This window comes from Schistocerca piceifrons, chromosome 7 (genome assembly GCF_021461385.2).
Source record: "Schistocerca piceifrons isolate TAMUIC-IGC-003096 chromosome 7, iqSchPice1.1, whole genome shotgun sequence".
Taxonomy (NCBI): Eukaryota; Metazoa; Arthropoda; class Insecta; order Orthoptera; family Acrididae; genus Schistocerca; species Schistocerca piceifrons.
Window position 1 is genome coordinate 136,206,990 of NC_060144.1, and position 21,157 is coordinate 136,228,146.

At 45.6% G+C, this 21,157-nt stretch overlaps 1 protein-coding gene across 1 annotated transcript in view; it reads left to right on the top strand.

Annotated features, from left to right (window-relative positions):
- LOC124805516 (protein Fe65 homolog) overlaps positions 1 to 21,157 on the top strand; it is a 1,158,577-nt gene that overhangs the window by 580,985 nt on the left and 556,435 nt on the right. Inside the window, exon 3 of the mRNA XM_047266079.1 lies at positions 11,465 to 11,636. Coding sequence (XP_047122035.1) covers positions 11,480 to 11,636 — 157 coding nt within the window. The 5' untranslated portion in view covers positions 11,465 to 11,479. The remainder of the gene's footprint in view (positions 1 to 11,464; positions 11,637 to 21,157) is intronic.

Sequence of the window (21,157 nt, forward strand, 5' to 3'; positions counted from 1 at the left end):
CGTACTACACGAATATGTAACAAAAAATTGGGGTTCCTAATTAAAAAAACGCAGTTGATATCCGTTTGACCTAGGCAGCGCCATCTAGCGGGCCAATCATAGCGCCATCTGGTTTCCCCTTCAAGCTAGACGAGTTTCCTTCTTTGTAGTTTTTTCGTTTGATGTTCATTTCGTGAGATATTTGGCCCGGTCACTATCAATGGACCACCCTGTATATGTGTAATAAATATTACTTAAAAATGTTTGTTTTTAGTTCACTCTCTCTTGCATATCATACCGCTTTTATTCTATTTAGCGCCTATAAACCACAAGATTCCACGGATGATGCCCTCTCTCCCTCCATTTATCCCTCCTATCAACTCTGATCCTCACCCCCCCCCCTCCTTTCCTCCGTCCTTTTCCTGGGCTCCCTCTCCCCCTCTTCTATCCTCTTTTTTTCCCCACCTACACTCTCTCTGCCCCCCTTCTCTCCCCCGAGTCCTTTTGCATTTCCCTCCTCTGCCTTTTCCCTCTCGCGTCTGCCCTGCCCCTCCCCCCCCCCCCTTATGAGTCCTCTCCCTCTTTTGGTTCCCCCCCCCTTCCGTTTTTCCTCTCCTCCCTCCTTGTTTCCCCCCCCCCCCCCCCCATCTGCCCAGGTCCCCTCCCCCCATTTGCCCTCGGCTATGGTATGTTATTTTTGTGCCGAAATTCTAGTACAGTGTTTACAGTGTTTACAGTGAGTGTTCATTGTCGTGTGTCTTCTGCGAAGTGTTGCGAACGGACATCATGTTGTCGCTGGGTGTGATTTTTATATTTCTTGCGGACAGAAACCAGACTGTCGCCATGTTTTTTAATTGTCTGTCTACTATATTCCCTGTCTGCTTCCTGTGTATTTTATTAGCTTTGCCACCCCTTTGCTTTATGTTTTAACTTTCCACAATTTTCCGCCGTTTTACAATTTCAGTCACCGTTTTATCGCCTGCTTTTATTGTTTCTTATCTTCTTTCTTACGTTTTAAAAAGTCTGTAGGCTGCAGAGCAGCTTAATAAGCTGCTGCCAGCCCGCCCCCTTCGGGGGGGGAATCGAAATACAATAAAGGAAAAAAAAAGCAAGATTCAATTGTCTCAGTACTACTAGACTGTTTTCTGCGGTCACCTTTCTCAGGAAAAGTGCAGTATTTCCTGCAATCCATCTTACGTTCGTGGGGACATTCAGGAACGCAGTGTCATCACCGCGCCCACCAGCTTGCCGCCGGGGACATGGCAAGTGGGCCGCCGAGTGCCGCAGTGCCCTGGCGTGGCCTGACCTCACTCACTGACAGTCCTCCCTCCGCCGGCAAGCGTGGGAGGTGCCGCGTGGGCAGCCGCTGCGTGGCACGCGGGGGTGTGTGTTCCGGCTCGCTGGTGCGTTCCTCCGCCCTGCGATAACACGCCGACGCGGCCGCCACGTTGTTCTTTTTCCCAGCCATTGATGCACTGGCCATTGTATCAACACCGGACTGTCTGAAGCGTTGCCTCTAGAACGTACGAAGTTTCATTTTTGTTTTTCGCAGCCGCACTGGTTGTATTAAGGTACCGTTTCTTCTCTTTTTCCCCCAGTCAACAAAATTTATTTTGGATGTCACTTTTCAGTGGTTAACTGCTTGTGGTCACTTTTCCTATTTTCCGATGACCACCTTGAGACTTCTTGCGTTATAAGTATTGGGAGAGTTCATTTAAATTGCATTCACTTCGCTCAATAAGCTCACCAGACATAGATTGAGATGATAAAAGTCTTAGGATAGGAATGAGCACATACACTACTGGCCATTAAAATTGCTACACCACGAAGAAATGCAGATGATAAACGGGCATTCACTGGACAAATATATTATACTAGAACTGACGTGTGATTACATTTTCACGCAATTTGGGTGCATAGATCCTGAGAAATCAGTTCCCAGAACAACCACCTCTGGCCATAATAACGGTATTGATACGCGTGTGCATTGAGTCAAACAGAGCTTAGATGGCGTGTACAGGTACAGCTACCCATGCAGCTTCAACACGATACCACAGTTCATCAAGAGTAGTGAATGGCGTATTGTGACGAGCCAGTTGCTCATCCACCATTGACCAGACATTTTCAACTGGTGAGAGATTTGGAGAATGTGCTGGCCAGGGCAGCAGTCCAACATTTTCTGTATCCAGAGAGGCCCGTACAGGACCTGCAACATGCGGTCGTTCATTATCCGCTGAAATGTAGAGTTTCGCAGGGATCGAATGAAGCGTAGAGCCACGCGTCTTAACACTTCTGAAATGTAACAAGACGTGACCGAGACGTGTAACCAATGGCACCCCATAGCATCACGCCGGGTGACGAATATACGATTCCAATATGCGTTCACCACGATGTCGCCAAACACGGATGCGACCATCATAATGCTGTAAAAAGAACCTGGATTTATCCGAAAAAATGACGTTTTGCAATTCGTGCATCCAGGCTCGTCGTTGAGTACACCATCGCAGGCGCTCCTGTCTGTGATGCAGCGTCAAGGGTAACCGCAGCCATGGTCTCCGAGCTGATAGTCCATGCTGTTGCAAACGTCGTCGATCTGTTCGTGCAGATGGTTGTTGTCTTGCAAACGTCCCCTTCTGTTGACTCAGGGATCGAGACGTGGCCGCACGATCCGTTACAGCCATGCGGATAAGATGCCTTTTATCTGGACTGCTAGTGATACGAGGCCGTTGGGATCCAACACGGCGTTCCGTATTACCTTCCTGAACCACCGATTCCATATTCTGCTAACAGTCATTGGATCTCGACCAACGCGAGCAGCAATGTCGCGATATGATAAACCGCAATCGCGATAGGCTACAATCCGACCTTTATCAAAGTCGGAAACGTGATGGTACGCATTTCTCCTCCTTACACGAGGCATCACAACAACGTTTCACCAGGCAACGCCGGTCAACTGCTGTTTGTGTATGAGAAATCGGTTGGAAAGTTTCCTCATGTCAGCACGTTGTAGGTGTCGCCACCGGTGCCAACGTTGTGTGAATGCTCTGAAAAGCTAATCATTTGCATATGACGGCATCTTCTTCCTGTCGGTTAAATTTCACGTCTGTAGCGCATCATCTTCGTGGTGTAGCAGTTTTCATGGCCAGTAGTGTGTAAGGCGGTAGTGACGCATACAGAACGTATGAAAGGCCATTGCGTTGGCGGAGCTGTCATTTGATCTCAGATGATTCTTTTGCAAAGGTTACCGACGTGATTGTGACCACACGACGGGAGTTATCAGACATTGAAAGCGGAACAGTAATTGGAACTAGACACTTGTGACGTTCCATTTCGAAACTCGTTAGGGAATTCAGTATTGCGAGATCCACTTCGTCAGTCCTGTGCCGAGAATACCACATTTCAGGCACTACCTGACACCACGGAGTAGCGGCGTGTGCGTAGAGTTGTCAGTGCTAACAGACAAGCAACGTTGCCTGAAATAACCGCAGAAATCAATCTGGGACGCACGACGAACGCATCCGTTGGAAGAGTGCGGCGAAATATGGCATTAATGGACTATGGTAGAGACGACAGATGCGAGTACCTTATGTAATAGGTCGACATCGCCTGGGCTCGTTACCATATCGGTTGAAACTAGACTACTGGGAAACCACGGCCTGATGAGATGAATCCCGATTGACCCGCGGGATGAGCCGAGCGGTCTCAGGGGCTGCAGTCATGGACTGTGCGGCTGGTCCCGGCGGAGGTTCGAGTCCTCCTTCGGGCATGGGTGTGTGTGTTTGTCCGTAGGATAATTTAGGTTAAGTAGTGTATAAGCTTAGGGACTGATGACCTTAGCAGTTAAGTCCCATAAGATTTCACACACATTTGAATCCCGATTTTAGTTGGTTGGAGCTGATAGTAGGGCTCCAGTGTCGCGCAGACTCCAATAAGCCATAAACTCAAGTCGTCAGAAAGACATTGTGCAAGCTGATGGTGGCTCAGTAATGTTGTGGGCTGTTTTTTCATGGAAAAGACTGAGTTCTCTGGTCAGAGTGTACCGATCATTTACTGGCAACGGCTATGTTCGGCTACTTGGGCACTGTCTGCAACCATTCATGGTCTTCGAGTTCCCAAACAACATTGCACCATACCAGCGAGCCACAACTGTTCGCGATGACGATTTTTGCCTTGTTTCGGATGATGCAAGGCGCAAAGTCCACTAAGTTCATACAGTGCTTCTCATATGTTCTGGGTACGTTATTCGTACCATTACCTACGAGAAGAAGAAGGCAAGTGCTTTAACCTGATTTCCCAGAAGCTTCGTTTAGTGGACGAGGAGCAAAAATAAGCGAACACGTGTCTCGGCTTATCCGTAAGATAGTCGGCCGCTTCTAAGGTAGCGACGGTCAAATTTTTCAAGGTACTTTATGTGCCTTTTAGCGAGTAAACGGTTCAGCCGAAGCGGTGGTACAGTGCCTAGCGTTGCTGCTTCACGCTTTTGCGCCCCATGTTCGAAACCCGATTATTATTTTTATTTTTCATTTATCAACTCATCCGCGTTGATATCACTACGCGAATGTTTTCCAATGTATATTGAAATAACGTTGCCCTTCTTCATCTACGAATTGTGTATCTGGTGAATGAATTAAAAAAGGAAAGAACAATAAATGAATTTAAATATTATTTGAAATTGTTTTTGATGAAATTATTGTTGCGTATCTTGATTCATAATCAACTGCAAGCTCCAGTTTTCGTGAGAGTGACCCATTATGTGTGGTTTGCCGCGAACATATTGCCAACGCGTCAGATCTTGAGCATTGTTAACATTTCTTTCCTGAATGCGATTCATACGAAGGAATGTCGCTCTGGCAAACTGTCTTCGCGCGATGCTCGTGATGGTCGGAATTGCGGATTTAAAAAGATTGTAACCCTTGAAAATATCATTCACACACGTATATTATATTAGAAATGTGTGACCCTTGCTACGAAGCCCAACTGCAATTTTACAATTAATGCAATACCCTTGTATCTCTAACTTGATAAAAAACATTCGTGTAATAAACTTCTAGGGATATGTGTAGATAAATCAAAAATAAACAAAGAAATAAATAAAAACAATAGAATTCGAACACGGGAGACAGAAATCAGAAGCCGCCACACTAGCCACTACACCAGCAGTTGGGTTGAAATTTTTCGCGCGCTAAAAGGCATCTAAACTACCTCGAAAATTCTGACGGTTCTTTCTTCAGAAACGGTCGAGTATCTACGGATAAGCCGAGAACTGTGTTCGCTCATTTTTGCTCCTCTTCCACTGAGCAATGTTTCTGGAATATCGGATTACGGCACTTGCCGTGTTCTCCTCATTAGTGGACATTCATTCAGAGTACCGTGAACGTGAACCAGCATGTTCGTTTCAACAACTTGGGTTACCACGTGTTGTAAAAACGGCAAAATATCTTTCAAATACGTAGAAAACAATAATATGTGGAGAAGTAAATATAAACTTACATTGGGTAGATGTCATATTTCTTCAGTTAAGATGGTAAATCGCTCGGCAGCTAGGAACAGATAGGAAATGACAGCTCTGTAACTGGTTATGAGATGGATCAGAAATACACGTGTTAGTCAGTAATGGAAATGACATTTCAGAATTAATTCCAGATGAGACGAGCAGAGTCACTTGATGTATGAGGAAAGGGGAACGTGTGCTATAATTGAAATGATTAAATCAAGAGGGAGAATAAGACGAAAAGAAGTGGCAAAGTCATTAACAAGATGTCTGCGGAGGCTACTTCACATCAGACAGAGGAAACTATAGACACCAGCAACCTCCTATCTGTAAAGTACAAGGTGTTCAGTAAAATTCACATCAACTGCATACAAAGAAAGAAACACTGGATTTTAATCAAGGAAAGGAGGAAGCAAGTTCAGAAGTAGATTGATGCAACCTCTGTTTCATGCTGGAGAGTAGATGCAGCGGTACTACAGCATACATTGCTCTTCATCAGATTGATGGGAAATAGAGAGTAGAAATCAAGCAACAATAATAGCTATTCTCAACATCTCTATAGGCCTTACTGGGAAAGCAGAAAGATATCCTTATTAATGGTGCATTTTCGTTCGTTTTGCTGATCCCATTTTACTCTTTGTGCCCAGAACTGCTAAAGTTCAAAATGTGTTGTTGACAACAGGAGAAGCTTGGAAACCAGGCGTAAAAACCGGTTGTAATAATACTAGTCAACTCTGCTAAAAGAAAACTACACAATTTAACAATGGAGTGATAGAATCAGTTGCATATCTAGGGCAAGTTAAGAGAACGACTGGTCCGATGCAACAAGAAAAGGAAGTGTGGCGTGGTGTGCATCCATCTCCGAAGTAGAGAAACACTTTGTGCTGCAAAATTTGCCTTACAGCAGGGAAACGGACTCTAAAGGCGAAATCTCTTTAAAAAAACTGCAGTATCTCATGTAGCAATGAAGGAAAGCATGTTAAAAATTATTGTTAGAGAAGGAAAACCAGTAAAAAGTTCTGTGATCAAACTGGAATGGAAGACGAAATTACAGCAATAGAGCAAATGAAATAGAAGTGGATGCTATATACTGATTGAAGCGATTTCACAGCTCTACAATAACTTTATTATTTGAGATATTTTCACAATGCTTTGCACGCACATACAAAAACTCAAAACGTTTTTTTAGGCATTCACAAATGTTCGATATGTGCTCCTTTAGTGATTTGGCAGACATCAAGCCGAAAATCAAGTTCCTCCCACACTCGACGCAGCATTTCCCCATCAATGAGTTCGAATCTGGATGTACCGTTATTAAATTTAAAAAAATAAGTTTTTCTGTTTTCATTCTTTCCACTCAGTTTAATACGTTGTACGTATTTAATGAAGCCAGAACAATACAGTAAGTATAATTATTTCTGCTGTCAGCAACAGATTTAAACATCTCAGTAATTTTCTTAAACGGGAATTAATTTTTTCTTCGTTTGTTATTCAGCACTGGAGTAAACTACATACGAATGTCTATGTATTATTATTTTTTTTAAAGAAAAAACAGCCCACATCCGCGATCACACTTAGATATGCTTTTAAATGTCTTACAAAAAGGCAAGGAAACGTACCGAAGGGGGGCGCTGACACGATAATTGACTTGTGTGGAAAAGTGTTCTCGCACCAGCCCTGAGTAAATGGTATTACAAAGCATGCAGGAGAAACATGGCAGCCTCCGGCTAAAACTGATGATGCGTGGAGAAGCCTGGAGGAGCGATTTACACAGCATTAGAGTCAAATGGCTGTGGATGATGATGATTATACCAACCTTGTAGGGAACAGAACTCTAGATCCGCAACTGCAGTGATTCAGGCAGTACCATGCGCTACATCCTGTATGATGGCTTGAGAAGTATAGATGTGGATATAGAGGGTGGTCAAAATACACTGAAGCACAAAGAAACAGTTATAGGCATGTGTATTCAAATACAGAGATATATAAACTGGAGAGATGGGTCGTTCGCGAACTAACGGGTCGAAATAAACGGTTCACCAAGATGAACGAAAGGAGAGAGGAACGTATTCTAAGGAACGGTCTTTCATAGTTCACTTCGGTCGCGGCTTTCTACTTATAGTTCCTGGGAACGGGAAACGGTCGGTCTCGTCCCCGCAAAGGCACGTCGGCCGGTCTCGTTCCAGCCTCCGTCCCGTTCCCGTCTGTCTCGGTCTCCCTCGGCCGGACTCGTCCTTCTTCGCCTGGCCATTCGTCGCAGTTCCACTGCCGACTCCTCTTAGGTTCTTAGTTACTTCACCATCGAGTTGTTCGTTTCGTCGCTGCGCACGCCCATTCTAGATCTGTTTCAAACTTTTTTTGAACTCTGGACTGCGTGTTCTTTCCGTTTTCTATTGAGCGTCCATACTATTTCGATAAACAGCAGAAGACATACTTATAAAAAGCCAATCTTTTTTTTAATTATACATGCAAAGGAAGTCGAAACGGCACGGCACACATGAGTGCCCGTTTTCCGTCTTTTTTTTGATACAAGGTAAAACAGCATGTTCATTGTTATGGAAGGCAGACCGACTTACAACCTAATGAAGTCCGCGCTCCGTAATCGAGTGTCTTGTATCACATTTTATAAAGAGAATATGATAACTTCAACAATATTATTTCAATGGTACAGGGTGGCGCATGAAAAATCGGCCCCGAGTATTAAACTGCTCATTGTCGCCCACCAATCATCATCCGTTGTTTCGAAGTTGTTGTTAGCATTAGCTTATTTGTTATTTCTTTATTGCCTAATTATTACATGTTTATCAATTCTGCTCGTAGCGGTCAATAAATCGTGCGTAATTGACGAGCAGTCTGTACGCGGGGCCGGCTTTTCGTGCGCCACCTTATATTATTTCACTGCAATCAGCCACATAACGCTACAGTTGGCTAAACGACAGGTTTTGCAGAATCACAAAAATTACTTCTACAAGTGTGTGAGAATTCTGTAATGAATAAAAATTCTGTACTCCAGGGGCGAGACAGTGGCCCCTCTTGGAGCCTTCCATCTCCAGTCACCTATCCTACTAATTTTCAGTTTTTCGTAAGAACCATATACTATGCACAAATGAACGGCGAACGAGTAAAAATGAACGGTTCCCATAAAAGAGCGATCACCCGTCAACTAGTTCCCAAGGATGAACGAGTTTGCCCATCTCTAATATAAACAGACAGGCGCTGAGTTCTATGTAAGACAGCCGCGCGGGATTAGCCGAGCGGATGCACAAATGAACGGCGAACAAGTAAAAATGAACGGTTCCCATAAAAGAGCGATCACCCGTCAACTAGTTCCCAAGGATGAACGAGTTTGCCCATCTCTAATATAAACAGACAGGCGCTGAGTTCTATGTAAGACAGCCGCGCGGGATTAGCCGAGCGGTCTAAGGCGCTGCAGTCATGGACTGTGCAGCTGGTCCCGGCGGAGGTTCGAGTCCTCCCTCGAGCATGCGTATGTGTGTTTGTCGTAAGGATAATTTAGGTTAAGTAGTGTGTAAGCTTAGGGACTGATGACCTTAGCAGTTAAGTCCCATAAGATTTTACACACATTTTTTCTATGTGAGACAACAAGTGTCTGGCGCATATGTTAGATCGCGCACTGTTGCTACAATGGTAGGTTATCAAGATTTAAGTGAATTTGAACATGGTGTTATAGTAGGTGCACGAGCAATGGGACAGAGCATCTCCGAGGTAGCAAGGAAGTGGGGATTTTCCCGTACGACCATTTCACGAGTGTACCATGAGTATCAGCAATCCAATAAAACATCAAATCTTCGACATCGCTGCAGCCGGAAACATGTCCTGCAAGAACGGACCAACAAGGACTGAAGAGAATCATTCAGCGTGACAGAAGTGCATCCCTTCCACAAATTGCTGCAGATTTCGATGCTGGCCATCAACAAGTGTCAGTGTGCCAACCATTCAACGAAAAATATATGAAGATATTAACTGTTCTCGAAAGGGCAGGTACCATTGATGACCGTGTAGCTTCTCTAGAATAAATGATAATTAATTGAAACCCTGAGCTGCCGACAGGTGTTGTTGATACACCTCGATTAGGACAGTTGAAACTGTGTGCCCCGACTTATCCCTTGCACGCTTCCCATGAGACCCAAATTCCCAACTGTCCACAATCTACATATGTAATGTACCTAATAGATATTTGCCCATCCACTCATCAGTCGTGCACACTAAGGTGACGATTCCCATAGGAGTTCGGGCAACCTGTGCGCAATCGCACAGATGAAGGTCAGTGGCTGGGTAGCCTTTAACTATGTATATGAAGATAGTAATTGTTCTCGAAAGACCAGATACCATTGATGACCGTGCAGCTTCTTGAATAAATGATAATTAATTGAAACCCTCAGCTGCCGACAGGTGTTGTTGATATCTGGTCTTTCGAGAACAGTTACAATCTTCATATACATAGTTAAAGGCTACCCAGCAACTGACCTTCATTTGTGCGAATGCACACAGGTTGCCCGAACTCTTACGGGAATCGTCACCTTAGTGTGCGCTAGTAATGAGTGGATGGGCAAATGTCTATTAGGTACATTACGTATGTAGATCGTGGACAGTTGGGAATTTAGGTCTCACTGGAAGTGTGCAAGGGATAAATACCTGCAGTTGCGCTGTTCATCTGTGTCCTCGGTGGTTCAGATGGATAGAGCGTCTGCCATGTAAGCAGGAGATATCTATCAGCTACTGAAGCATCTATATCTTCTGAAGGGTGTGGAAGTTACGACTCCTGGGGAGGTGGGTGGGTATTACAGTATGGCTGTGTGTCTAGCCGCCATCTTGTTGCGCAAGGTGGGTGACCTTGAAGCGAGTTCCACCAGCTGCCGTTTGGCCGCGCAGGATCGCGCTCAGTTTTAACTGGTCCCGGTCGGGGCACACAGTGTCAACTGTTCCAATCGAAGTGTATCATCACCACCTGTCGGCAGTTCAGGGTTTCAATTAATTATCATTCAACGAAAAATCATTGTATGGGCTTTCGGAGCCGAAGGTCCATTCGTGTACTCTTGATGACTGCACTACACAAAGCTTTACTCCTAGCCTGGGCCTGTCAACACCGACGTGGGACTGTTGATGACTATAAACACGTTGCCTTGTCGAACGAGTCTCCTTTCAAATTGTATCGAGCGGATGGGCGTGTACGGGTATGGAGACAACCTCATGAATCTATTGACCATGCATGTCAGCAGAGGACTGTTGAACCTGGTAGAGGCTCTGTAATGGTGTGGGGCGCATACAGTTAGAGTGATATGGGACCTGATACTTCTAAATACGACTCTGACAGGTGACACGTACATAAGCATCCTGTCTGATAACCTGCATCCATTCATTGTGTATTCCGACGGACTTGGGCAATTCCAGCAGGAAAATGTGGCACCCCACACGTCCAGAACTGCTACAGAGTGGCTTCAGGAACACTCTTCTGATTTTAAACACTTCCGCTGGCCACCAAACCCCCTAGACATGAACACTATTGAGCATATTTGGGATGTCTTGCTACGTGCTGTTCAGAAGAGATGAGCACCCCCTCATACTCTTACGGATTTATGGACAGCCCTGCAGGATTCATGGTGTCAGTTCCCTCCAGCACTACTTCAGACATTAGACGAGTCTATGCCACGTCGTGTTACGGCACATTTGCTTGCTCGCGGGTGCCCTACACGATATTAGACAGGTGTAGTAGTTTCTTTGACTCTTCAGTGTGAAATTGGCCTGGGAAACGTATCATGCACGTTAAGATAGGCAAACCGTCGTACATGATCCGCTTGCGATCTAGGGGCTGTTGAGGTGTGTTGTGTTGCCTACATTTAGGTGCATGAAACAATTTTCAGCGCCAGCATTTAGCCTGCCCACGCTGTATATTGAAGTGTGCCTCTGTTAATAGCTCCCCGCTCCTTGTGGCTGTTGCGCTGCTACAGTGTGGTATGTTGTTGTCCGTTGCAGGTGAGCCGTAGCGGGATGTTGTGCGGCGAGTTTTCGAGCCGAGCATCGCCCCTCAGCCTGAGCCTGCACCTGAGCCTGGCCGACACGCGCAGCCCCTACTTCACTCTGCTCGCCTTCTGCCAGGGCATGGCCGCCTTCACCGCCGTCCCCGACGACGACGACATCTTTCTCGGTGAGTACCTCACACTCCTTTGTCTGCACGAGTCCTCTGGTCGTGTACACGGTGTCACGCTGCGAAATGGAGGACCGACGTTTCACCCACTGTTGCCAGTGTCTTCGTCTGGGTGTTTACACTACGGGCCATTGCTACACTACGAAGATGACGTGCTACAGACGCGAAATTTAACCGACAGGAAGAAGATGCTGTAATATGCAAATGATTAGCTTATCAGAGCATTCACACGTTGCCTGGTGAAACGTTGTTGTGATGCCTCGTGTAAGGAGGAGAAATGCGTACCATCACGTTTCCGACTTTGATAAAGGTCGGATTCTAGCCAATCGCGATTGCGGTTTATCGTATCGCGACATTGCTGCTCGCGTTGGTCGAGATCCAATGACTGTTAGCGGAATATGGAATCGGTGGTTCAGGAGGGTAATACGGAACGCCGTGCTGGATCCCAACGGCCTCGTATCACTAGCAGTCGAGATAAAAGGCATCTTATCCGCATGGCTGTAACGGATCGTGCAGCCACGTCTCGATCCCTGAGTCAACAGTTTGGGACGTTTGCAAGACAACAACCATCTACACGAACAGATCGACGACGTTTGCAGCAGCATGGACTATCAGCTCGGAGACCATGGCTGCGGTTACCCTTGACGCTGCATCACAGACAGGAGCGCCTGCGATGGTGTACTCAACGACGAACCTGCGTGCACGAATGGCAAAATGTCAATTTTTTTCGGATGAATCCAGGTTCTTTTTACAGCATCATGATGGTCGCATCCGTGTTTGGCGACATCGCGGGGTATGCACATTGTAAGCGTGTATTCGTCATCGCCTTACAGGCGTATCACCCGGCGTGATGGTACGGGATGCCATTGGTTAGACGTCTCGGTCACCTCTTGTTCTCATTGACGGCACTTTGAACAGTGGACGCTACATTGCAGACGCGTTACGACCAGTGGCTCTACCCTTCATTCGATCCCTGCGGAACCCTAAATTTCAGCAGAATAATGAACAATCACATGTTGCAGGTCCTGTACTGTCCTTTCTGGATACAGAAAATGTTCGACTGCTGCCCTGGCTAGCACATTCTCCAGATCTCTCACCAATTAAAAACGTCTGGTCAATGGTGGCCGAGCAACTGGCTCGTCATAATATGCCAGTCACTACTCTTGATGTACTGTGGTATCGTGTTGAAGCTGCATGGGCAGCTGTACCAGTACACACCATACAAGCTCTGTTTGACTCAATGCCCAGGCGTATCAAGGCCGTTATTACGGCCAGAGGTGGTTGTTCTGGGTACTGATTTCTCAGGATCTACGCACCCAAATTGCGTGAAAATGTAATCACGTGCCGAGTAGTCTAAGGCGCTGCAGTCAAGGACTGTGCGGCTGGTCCCGGCGGAGGTTCGAGTCCTCCCTCGGGCATGGGTGTGTGTGTGTGTGTTTGTCCTTAGGATAATTTAGGTTAAGTAGTGTGTAAGCTTAGGGACTGATGACCTTATCAGTTAAGTCCCATAAGGTTTCACACACATTTGAACGTTTTTTGTAATCACATGTCAGTTCTAGTACAATATATTTGTCCAATGAATACGCGTTTATCATCTGCATTTCTTCTTGGTGCAGCAATTTTAATGGCCAGTAGTGTATATATCCACTGCCAAGCGCGTAGGTGCGTACTGCAGAGTAGTGATGTAGATGTAGAGGCATCCAGCTGTGGAACAAAGCCGCACCGGCTTCGTCTCGCCGTCATATCTTCCCCGCTTGTAATGACCGCAGGCAGGATTTTTTCGTCACATCCGCCTGTAATGTTGCACTTGACCGGCACGTGCAGACAGATTACATCGAAACGCTATCTGCGGTTTGTTTCATAGAAACGTCTCTCCTGCTTTCCCCGTTTTGAGCACCTTATTCGAGCTTTCGAACAGTTTCAAAAACACGGTCTGTTAACATAGTGATTTCCACGTCCGTCTTCCATGTATTCGTGGCACCCATTAATGAATATAGTTTTTAACACAAAATAATTCATCCGCCCACCAAACACTGCGAGTACGAGTTGCTTGTAACCTCGGTTTTCGCACAAAGCAACAGGTAGCTGTGACGGGCACGGGCGTACAGAATGCAACAGGTCTCTCGGACGTCAAAAACGAATTTCTCACGTTGCCTTCTGGTTCTTTGCAACCACTAAGCGAAACGTTGCAAGAGGAGAGCAGTTGGAATTCAGGTGTAAGCTAATAATTTAATTTACAATGTCTCGGAAGTCCAGGAAAGAACCTTCAGGGAAATATATTTTGACTCAAAACCACGCCAGCACCTACATATTCGCTCAACTACCTTCTGTAAAGTGTAATATATGTTGTAGGGGACTTTTTACTTATACTAGACTATCTCTATTCCGTTATCTGGGTACTCGCATTTCGGAGGATGACGGTTCAAAGCCGTGTCCGGCCATTCTGATTTAGGTTTTCTGTGATTTCCCTAAATTCCGCGATGGTTCATTCGAAAGGGCACGGGCGCATTCCTTCTCCGTCCTTCCTACTCCGACCTTATTCTCTGTCTCTGATGACCTAGTTCTCAAAAATGGCTCAGATGGCTCTGTGCACTATGGGACTTAACATCTATGGTCATCAGTCCCCTAGAACTTAGAACTACTTAAACCTAACTAACCTGACATCACACAACACCCAGCCATCACGAGGCAGAGAAAATCCCTGACCCCACCGGGAATCGAACTCGGGAACCCGGGCGTGGGAAGCGAGAACGCTACCGCACGACCACGAGCTGCGGGCCACCTAGTTCTCGACGGGACGGTAAACACTAATCTCATTCTCCTCATCCTCCTGCTCTTCCTTTATTCCATTCACGTATGTTTGTTGTTGTTGCGGTGTGGTGCAGCTCACCACGCTACTCTGTCGTGTGCACGCCTTTTCACCTCTGCATAGCCACCCCACCTACGCCAATATGAGCCTTCATATAATACCTCATGGCTAGTCTTCTAATCGTAGTTGCCTGTTATACGGTACTCTTTCTTCAGCATCTTGATCTTGAAATATACTCTTTAGATTAGTCTGCCTTAAGACATCAATTGTGTACCAATGCAGAGCTTAAGCCACGCGAAGCGGCCGCGCGGTTTGAGGCACCATGTCACGGATTGCGCGGCCCCTCCCGCCGGAGGTTCGAGTCCTCCCTCAGGCATGGTGTGTGTGTTGTTGTTAGCATAAGTTAGTTTAAGTAGTGTGTAAGTCTAGGGACCGATGACCTCAGCTGTTTGGTCCCCTAGGAATTCACACACAACTGAACATCTGAACAGAGCTTAACCGATAGTTGACATTCATGGATGGTAGAAAAGGCACATCTCTATATTTTAAAATCATTTTCATTCGGTTATAGCCGTTCGGGATGTGGAATTCCCTTGTGAGACACATGACCTTCAGCAGCCTAATTTCTCAACGGCGCTGAGCCATTGATTATGTTACTGCAACTTCGTGGTAATGTGGTGTGGCCGGCCGCTGTGGCCGAGCGGTTCTAGGCGCTTCAGTCTGGAACCGCGCGACCGCTACGGCATCAAGTTCGAATCCTGCCTCGGGCATGGATGTGTGTGATGTCCTTAGGTTAGTTAGGTTTAAGTAGTTCTAAGTTCTAGGGGACTGATGACCTCAGATGTTAAGTCCCATAGTGCTTAGAGCCATTTGAACAATTTTTGAATGTGGTGTGACTTATGGCGAATGGTTGGGCGATGCGCCAAGGTAAAGAGTAGTGTGGCACGTGACTCTCCATCCAGTAGCGTTGTAGTTGGTTTGGATTCATAGGGATTGACATGAAAGAAATAAATGAGTTCTGCCTCTCACCTTCATCGCTACCATCAGATTAGAACAACCCCACATACTGATCTAATGATCTCAGGCCCGTGATGGCGTCGGGTTGTTCTTCAATTACTGCAGAAACTTTGATTTCCGATAGCAATTAATTGACTGATGAAGAGAAGAAGGAGAGACTACCGACCAATGGCAGACTGCTAAAAGTCTTGTAAACACATTGAAATGATATGCAGTGTCGATACATATAGATGGTAACTAGCCAGTTCACAATTTCCGACTGCGCAGGCGATCCGTGGGTTAGCTGTTGTCCAGCTCACAAGTACAGGGAGAGACATAAAACAGAACATAAACAGGGATTACTATACCAGTCTTTAGTGTTTTGATGCAGCGTAATGAAAACGAGCTCCAGGATGCGAATAAGACATTAAGGTAAAGAGCCATGAGTTGAAACATGTTGGGAGCCCACGGACAGAGGCAGCACGACGTGGATTACCGATTTGACATTGATAAAACTGCGAAGCTGATCTCTCCCAGTCTAAATCGAATGTTTGCTTCTTCATCACGGTTGGCTTTGCCAGGGGCGTTCTGCGACGAATGATTTGAGCGTAACTGTGCACTGTTGCTTCCAAAGCGGTGGAAATCAATTGCTGGTCGTGATGTAAAGCCTACCAAGTAGTGCCACCAACTTAGCTTTTGTAACGTCAGATCCACGCACACTGCGTGCTTCCTCCGAGAGCAAAAGATCCTTGCTGCCAACATGCCAAATGCTCACGGTCGCTTAAGCTGTCGGCACACGGACCGTACTTTCCAGTGTCCACGTTGACCGTCCCGAGTCCAGCGTGTTGCTGAACGCTCAGAAACAATGCTACTTTTGCATACGGTACGGTGGAACACGCAATCGCAGCACGCTCCAGCGACAGTTGTCAGCTGTATCTGGCTCACAAATCACTTTTTCTACGAAATAGACGGGCATAAAATTACTACGTAACTTTAATAAATATATGATGAAACATGTAAGGCAAAAAGGAAAATAGTACGTCCGGTCAATTACAAAAGTCCGCTCCCGATAACTGAGTGGTCAGCGCGACAGAATGTCAGTCCGAAGGGGCCGTGTTCGATTCCCGGCTGGGTCGGAGATTTTCTCCTCTCAGAGGCTGGGTGTTGTGTTGTCCAAATCATCAGCATTTCATCCCCATCTCTGCGCAAGTCGCCGAAGTTGCGTCAAATCGAAGGACTTGCACCCGGCGAACGGCCTACCCGACTGGAGGCCTTAGTCACATGACATTTACATTTACAATTATAAATATTGCGATAAAAGTTTACAATATTTCTCCACATAAGATAAAAATTATTTCATCATTCATACTTTTTAGTAAAACCCTAAGGTCATTCTTAGTGATCACTGTTCCTTTTCAGTAGCAGAATCTTTATAACTTGTGAAATACAAAACTTGAAAGAAGAAAGTGCAGAAATCTTACTGTCTTGTAGATAATAATCGAAAAGTCACTCCTCAGAAAGAGCGCACATAGAGGATTAATCATCCAAAACGTGCACCGCAGATGTTGGGGAAATGTTCAAATGTGTGTGAAATGCTAAGGGACCAAACTGCTAAGTTCACCGGTCCCTAGACTTACACACTACTTAAACTAACTTATGCTAAGAACAACACACACACCCATGCCCGAGGGAGGACTCGAACCTCCGGCGGGAGGGGCCGCGCAGTCCGTGACATGGCGCCTCAAACCACGCGGCCACTTGGGGCAATGACAAGTTCTATTGGTGTGCGGTTTTCACATAATGGATTGGTAGTCAGGAGCTCGTATCGTTAATCAACGGATTATGATAATACTTGGAAAATGTACCTTTCGTGCAAACATAAATGGTACAGTGCCTGTTGACATTAGCAGACTAAAAGTAGGGTAAATTAGAATGTCAGTGGTGTTTGTTGCAGGATTCTAGTGCGAGTCGTTTGTGAGATACGGTATTTTTCAAAAATTCGCATACCGACATTTGTACAATACCTGTGGTAGCACACACTAAAGAACAGCCCAAATGCATACATTAGTTATGTGGATTCTGATCAGTACCGCGACGATTGACTATCAGGTGTTCAAAATGACCACCGGTAGCGGCAATAGAGGCTTCCAGTTGACCCGACTGCTGCACACGTGCTAGCATTTCAGCGGTGATGTTCGAGCAGGCTGTAGTAATACCTTGTTGCATATCCTCGCATGTAGTTGGTATGTCCTTGTAGACAGCGTCTTTCAGCTTCTCCCACAGCAAAAAGACTACGGGCATCAAATCTGGGTAACAGGTTGGCTGAGGTAAGGGCCTCCTCGTCCTCTCCAGCGATTTGGAAATAATTCATGAAGCGATGCTGCAGTACTTCGTGCACTTTGGGCTGGATAGCAGTCATGTTGGTATCACAGTTCCCTCCTAGTCTGCACAGGAGCGTCTTCTATCAACCGTGGAAGATGATCTGTTAGGAGACTGCAATACTAGTGCGCGTTCAGTGTTCCGTCTATGAAAAACGGCCTATGAGCTGATGCTTCATTATCCTACATCAACGTTTACACTCCATGGGCGCTGACGCCCCACCTGACCAAGCCAATAAGGACTGTCAACAGACCAATAGTGCATGTTTCCGCGGTGTACCTGGCCATGATTGGAAAATGTGGCTTCGTCACGAAACAAGATATATTCCCATGCAGAGAAGTTAACACGGTTCTCATAAGCTGCTATCCAGCTCTTCATGGAAGGAGATGTGATAGGGATGGAAAGTGTGTCGAAGGAGAATGAGTAGGACAGTTGCCTGACTCATGCCACTTCCTCGTGTGATTGCACGGTAAGAATCAACTGCAGCAGTATCAAGAAAATTAATTTCTTCCTCTTCTGTCGTCACTTGTTTCTTTCTCTTACGTTGTCTACATTTTACTCTACCACTTTCACATAATTGAAGAAGATGATAAATAACTGCCTAGATAGTTGACATACAGGGTGTTACAAAAAGTTACGGCCAAACTTTCAGGAAACATTCCTCACACACAAAGAAAGAAAAGATATTATGTGGACATGTGTCCGGAAACGCTTACTTTCCATGTTAGAGCTCATTTTATTACTTCTCTTCAAATCACAATAATCATGGAATGGAAACACACAGCAACAGAACGTACCAGCGTGACTTCAAACACATTGTTACAGGAAATGTTCAAAATGTCCTCCGTTAGCGAGGATACATGCATCCACCCTCCGTCGCATGGAATCCCTGATGCGCTGATGCAGCCCTGGAGAATGGCGTATTGTATCACAGCTGTCCAGAATGCGAGCACGAAGAGTCTCTACATTTGGTACCGGGGTTGCGTAGACAAGAGCTTTCAAATGCCCCCATAAATGAAAGTCAAGAGGGTTGAGGTCAGGAGAGCGTGGAGGCCATGGAATTGGTCCGCCTCTACCAATCCATCGGTCACCGAATATGTTGTTGAGAAGCGTACGAACACTTCGACTGAAATGTGCAGGAGCTCCATCGTGCATGAACCACTTGTTGTGTCGTAAAGGCACATGTTCTAGCAGCACAGGTAGAGTATCCCGTATGAAATCATGGCGGTGAATCGAGGAAGTACAGTACATACTGACGAAACTAAAATGAGCTCTAACATGGAAAGTAAGCGTTTCCGGACACATGTCCACATAACATCTTTTCTTTATTTGTGTGTGAGGAATGTTTCCTGAAAATTTGGCCGTGCCTTTTGTAACACCCTGTATATTGGGATATCTTGCCGCATACAACGTACAAGAACGAACTGCATTCTTCCCACGCTCTCCGTGCTCCATACACCATGCACCATGAGCATGTCGACTTGTTCTGCGTTGGTGAATCCCATCGACCACTCACGATCTACTGCTCTGATGGAACACACAGGCACACTGTAAACAAACATGACATCATAACTAGCAACTACCTATGTTTAATGGCACAAGCCAGTATCGGTGTGAAAACTTTGCACAACACGATATCTCGTAAGCGACTCATACTAGACTCCTGCAACAATCGCCACTGAAATTCTAATTTACCCTGCTTTTAGTTTGTTAATGTGAGTAGGCATTGTTGCATTCAAAAAATGTATTTTTGCACAAAAAATAAACTTTATATTTATTACTGCAATCTGTTTATTGGCTAACAATACGAGCTCCTTACTACAATCCCTTCTGTGAAAACCACACATCAATAGCACCTTACCACTCGCTAAAAGGCATATAAAGTCCCTAGAAAACTAAGTTTGTCGTTTTCTGACAAACGGCCTAGTATCTACGCATAAGCCGAGACAGCTGTGCGCTTATTTTGACCCCTCTTCCACAGAGCGAAGTTTCCGTGAAATCGGGTTATGGCACTTGCCTTGTTCTCCTCATCAGCACCGCCACAAATTATTCTCCGTCGGTCTCTGCGCGGAATGCTTGATGCAGCCGCCTTTTTGCTTGCCACACTACTACACCGACAGAGAGATGCGTTTGAGGCACTTAGTAATTGCGTGGTCTCTTACGAACTGCAAAGTGAGTTTTGTCTCAAGTGATACTGCGCACCTGTGCCACGCGGCGGACGGTCGCCCATAGCGTTTGGTGCGCCGTGTGCTGCTAGGTAATTGTGCGGTCGCGTATTCATGGCAGAGACAATGGCGGCAGCTTCTGCAGTAACTGCGCGAGCAGCCAATCACTCAGCGGGCGCACAATGCGCTGGAGGAGACCCAGCTGCTTGCCACCGTTTTCTCTGTCACCTCCGCCGTCACAACACTTTTAACACCTACAAATACCAGTACGGTCAGTAACCTTCTCAGGTTTGTGCTTTCCTTTTCGTGTTTTCATGTCTCCAGTGGTTGCGCTACAATTTTCTTGCTTTTCTTTCCCAAAATTATTCGTTCTAATATACGTGTTAAAAAAAAGTGTTTCTGAATAAATATAGTGATGCCGGGTTTGATTGAGGTTAAGGCAACACACTGGGCAGCGATTTTGTAGCGTCAGAATTTACTCAAGTTAACGTTGAAATTACATATATTAAATCATTGTACATGAGAACAGTATTTGAAAATTAGTAATAAATGAAAGACTTAGGTGCGCCAGGTACGAGAACATAATTACGAGGGATAGTCGTAAAGTTTCTTTCGTCACCACAAAAATGCTAAAGAGAAGAACACGGCAAGTGCCATAACCCAATCACCCAGAAACTCAATGGAAGAGGAGTCAACATAACCTAACGCGTGTCTCGGTTTATCCATAGGTACTAGACCGTTTCTGAAAAAAAAATGGTCAAAAATTTCGAAGTGAGTGAGATGCCTTTTAACTGGTGATATGGTGGCACAGTGGCTACTGTTGTAGCCTCTCAGTTTTGCGCCTCGTGTTCGAAACCCGATTTTTTTTTATTATTCATGTGAAAAAATGGTTGCTTATCAAGCTGTAAAATCACGACTAGGTTTCACGATAAGTGTCGTACATTTATTTTCGTACATGTGTCTATGGTATTTTTCGGGTTACAATCTTTTTAAATTCTCATGTTCTTATATTTCATTCTTATACAAGTTCTTCTATTAATTTTAATGTTTTATTCTTCTGTTCATCCTCTAAGAAGATTTGACGCATTCCTGTGGATGATACCCGAGCTGCTGCATTTGCAGAGTCGAGCACGGGACACAGAAGTGCTATGTTGTGTTGTGGGTAGCTCTGT